Below are 3,825 nucleotides of genomic sequence, written 5' to 3' on the forward strand. Positions count from 1 at the left end.
TCGATATTCCGGATCCTGCAGCATTGTAACATTCGTGGAACAAAACCATTGTTTAACAAAACCACATATTCAACACTTTACAGGTGATGGAATACTTCATTTTACCTTGAACTGAGAATGTGTTTTTCTCTTGCAGTGTGAAATGTGGATGTAAAAACAAACAGAGACAACAACTGAAAGATGAACCACCATTGGGAAATAATGTTCAGGAAAACAAACTCTTTCAAACGCAGAAAGTGGAGGGAACGGAGGATCATGATGTGAAGGAAAAAATGGTGTTCACAGTGAAACAGAACGTCGGAAATGAAGAACAAGAGGAAGAACATTATCAAGAGGATCAAAATAAAGTTTTACAAGCACTGAAAGAACAACTTCAGGAAAAAGAAAAGATGTTGCTCCAAAAAAAAGGAGATCTCATTCAAAGAGAGAAGTTTGTTCAGGACAGAGAACGTGAGTTAATGGAAATGGACGCGCAAAGGAAATTGAACAAAGAATTGTGGTTAAAGGAGGAAGATGAACGGAGGAAACGAGAGGAGGAACAGCAGAGAGAGAAAAAGGAAGCAGAGCAGAAGAAAATAAATGAACAGGAGAGGAAGAAACAAGAAGAGTTAAAGACATGGGAGAAGGAGGAATCCAGACGAGGAAACTGGGAAAAGGATTTTGAGGATGAGAAATTTGAAGTTTGGATCTGGGAAAAGCGTAAAAACACAGAACGTAAGAAGAAAATGCTTGATATAGAAAAGAGAATGTTGGAGGTTAAAAACTGGAAGCAACATGTTCATCAACGGGAGAAAGAATTGCAGAAATATCAGGAATGGGAGCGGGAGCGACAGGGGGTGTTTGATGCCTCCATTAATGGGAAAGATGAAGAGCTCAAGAAACAGCAGCTCCATATCCACCAAAAGGGAGAGGATCTTCATAATCGACAATGTAATCTGAATAAATCGGAGGGAGAGTCTCGTCTGAGAGAGAAAAAGGAACAAGAACACAGAGAGCAATGTGAAGTTGCCTGGAAAACAAGAGAGTTGATTCTCATGGAAAGAGAACAACAGATAAGAGAGAAGAAACGTCATGTGGAGTTGAGGGAGCAAGAGGTCTTGGAGAGAGAAACCAAATTGCAAAAAGCAGGAAAACTTACTGAGGAAGGAGTTGAGGAAGAAGTGATTCTAATAACTGATGATGGGCTCCAGAAGCAACAACTGAAACAGCAGGATGTTGATTTGCTCCCACCTGAACCAAAGCCTCAAAGTGATGAAGGGCGGGAGCAGCGACAACAGTACAGTGTTGTTCTTCAACGCCAACCGAAGCCTCTCTGTGAAGGCAGGAAACAACAAGTGAAACAGCCTGATGTTGATCATCTGCCGGCCGAACGTAAGCCTCACCATTCGTCTCAGTCCAAGCTTGTCAATGATGAACCAGCTGAGATAGAAAGGCGTAAAAATAACCTCATGTTCCGTGGAGTGAAGGAGGGACAAGGGGAGCATGACAAGGAGGTTGTGACAAAATTAATTAAAGCCATGAACCTGAACATAGAGCCCCTAACCACTTTCCGTGTTGGACGGTACATTGAGAACAGATTCAGACCAATGAAAGTTGTGTTCAGTTGTGAGTCGGATCGGAATCTTGTTCTCACCAATAACAAGAAGGTTCGCAATTTAACTGATCCCTCTCTCTGGACAAAAAACATTTTTATCACTCCGGATTACACTCAGCTCCAAAGAGGAAAACAAGAGATGCTGCTGAGTGATCTTGATAAAAAGAGGGAAAGTGACCCAAACGGGAGATATACCATCAAAGGAGATAAAGTAGTCCTCCTGAAGAATCCCAAGGGCAAGCCTCATCTCCATAAATAACGACCTTCCCTCCTCATCTCCCATCTCCTATAACAGACTCCTCACATGACACACATTTAAGGGGAAAAAAAAAACACAAAAAAATCATTTCAGGAAAAAAAAAACATTAAAAAATATTTCAGGAGAATATTCCATTGAAACAAATTCACTTTGACGCAGGGTCTCTTTCAAACACGTGAATGTACCTGAGATCATATTGGAGCAATCACTGAAACATCTTCTGATCGTAAGTCATGGACAGGGAGTTCAATCCTTTCAGACATCTTGCATTTCATGAGGACAGGAACCTGAACTTTCATAGTGAAGGAAGCAAAGTTGAGGAAAACCATGGTGGGATCGTGTTGGTGAAAATCAATCTATCACCATCTTACATTGTTCATTGGCTGGCTTGGGAACAGAAGCCTCATCCTGATGATGGCAGCAACAGCAGAAGCCATATTGTATGCAGGATCTTCAACAGGTGAGCACTCTTCAATACTTTGGGGCAGGTGGGTTGAACACACAATGGGTGCAAACACAGCCAACCACAAGATCAAAACATCAAGAAAAATAAGTTTTGAGACTTCGTCTTTTACAGACATTGCTGTTAATACTTCCTTCCATGAAGAAGAGTGTCCTGAATTGTGGAGATAATTGTAATTATAATTTTTGTGGGAAGGTAACTTCTTGTCGTGATCATCCCCATCCAGAAGAAACAACTTTAACTCCCTTCGATTGGATGACATCACCTGATTCACCTTGTCCTTTGTTACCTGTTCCATCCGTGCCTTTCCTTTTGTTTTCTTTTCTGACAAGTTATCAAACTGATTGAGATTTCAATTTATCGAATCTTTCATATTTCTATTGTTTTTCCAAAGGTCCCTCAGAAGAGGTGCTCGTTCCCTCCTCCACCCCTCACCTGAAACCATCCTTCCGATTGGAACGTAAGTTGACAAGATTCTTGCTTTACATTACAAATTACAATTTAAAACTTTGTCTAAACTACCTCTTCTTCACCTGCATCATGTCCCATTTTGTCTGTGCCTCAGAAGTGTTGAGGACAAACCCATATTTTTCTGAATTCTAAAACTTACAAACACCAAGCAAATCTTCCCGTTGGTAGAAGTCTCGCATGAGTGTTAATGTATCTGTACAAAAGTCATTATACACACCTGGATGATCATTGAAATTTGTTGTTTGAAAAACTTCAGTACAAATCCAGTGTGAGTTTGTGATGAAGAAAATAAAGATGTGAAATTGAAGGCAAAACAAAAGAAAAATTGAATTGAGATGCAGAAAACAATTGAGAGGATACAGTGTTTCGAGGATTGTGTTGGAAGGAATGATAATGATGGAGGTTATCACCACGTCGCTGTCGAGTTGTTTTGACTTCCTTTTGTTGATATTTGTGCAAAGGAAGGAGTTGTAGTAATGGCCGCAGGAGAAGAAGGTGTCATGTTTGGCAGTGGATCCATCATCACTCCATCGTCTAAGAGCTCCAACAAGGTAAGATGAAACTTGAGACTCTTACAGATGGTCGATCCAAGATGTTTTTTAAAGAAACAAGAGTCTCCAGAACTACAGGTACTTAAACCATCCATCGACCTTATTTAATCACTTGCACCCTTTTTACGTCCATGTTTTTCAATTTGTCATTTCCTTGCTTGTCTATCTATTAGTGTGTGTGTGTGTGTGTGTGTGTGTGTGTGTGTGTGTGTGTGTGTGTGTGTGTGTGTGTGTGTGTGTGTGTGTGTGTGTGTGTGTGTGTGTGTGTGTGTGTGTGTGTGTGTGTGTGTGTGTGTGTGTGTGTGTGTGTGTGTGTGTGTGTGTGTGTGTGTGTGTGTGTGTGTGTGTGTGTGTGTGTCCCTCCATAACTCCAAGACCATGAAACCTTGCAGCCTGAAACTTTGCAAGGATGTTGAGGGAACTCCAAGGGAGTGCGTGAATGAAAATTGGTTGCTTGGCTTCATTCAAACCCCCCTCCCCCTTTTGA

At 41.1% G+C, this 3,825-nt stretch overlaps 1 protein-coding gene across 1 annotated transcript; it reads left to right on the plus strand.

Annotated features, from left to right (window-relative positions):
- Positions 1-203: 203 nt before the first annotated feature.
- LOC147021174 (uncharacterized) lies at positions 204-3,552 on the plus strand. The gene has a single exon (XM_085891018.1). The coding sequence runs from the start codon at positions 273-275 to the stop codon at positions 1,851-1,853; it is 1,581 nt and encodes a 526-aa protein (XP_085747144.1). The 5' UTR covers positions 204-272; the 3' UTR covers positions 1,854-3,552.
- The last annotated feature ends 273 nt before the right edge of the window (positions 3,553-3,825 follow it).

This window comes from Eptatretus burgeri, chromosome 8, assembly GCF_056783735.1.
Source record: "Eptatretus burgeri isolate ZD-2024b chromosome 8, Ebu_testis_v1, whole genome shotgun sequence".
Classification (NCBI taxonomy): Eukaryota; Metazoa; Chordata; class Myxini; order Myxiniformes; family Myxinidae; genus Eptatretus; species Eptatretus burgeri.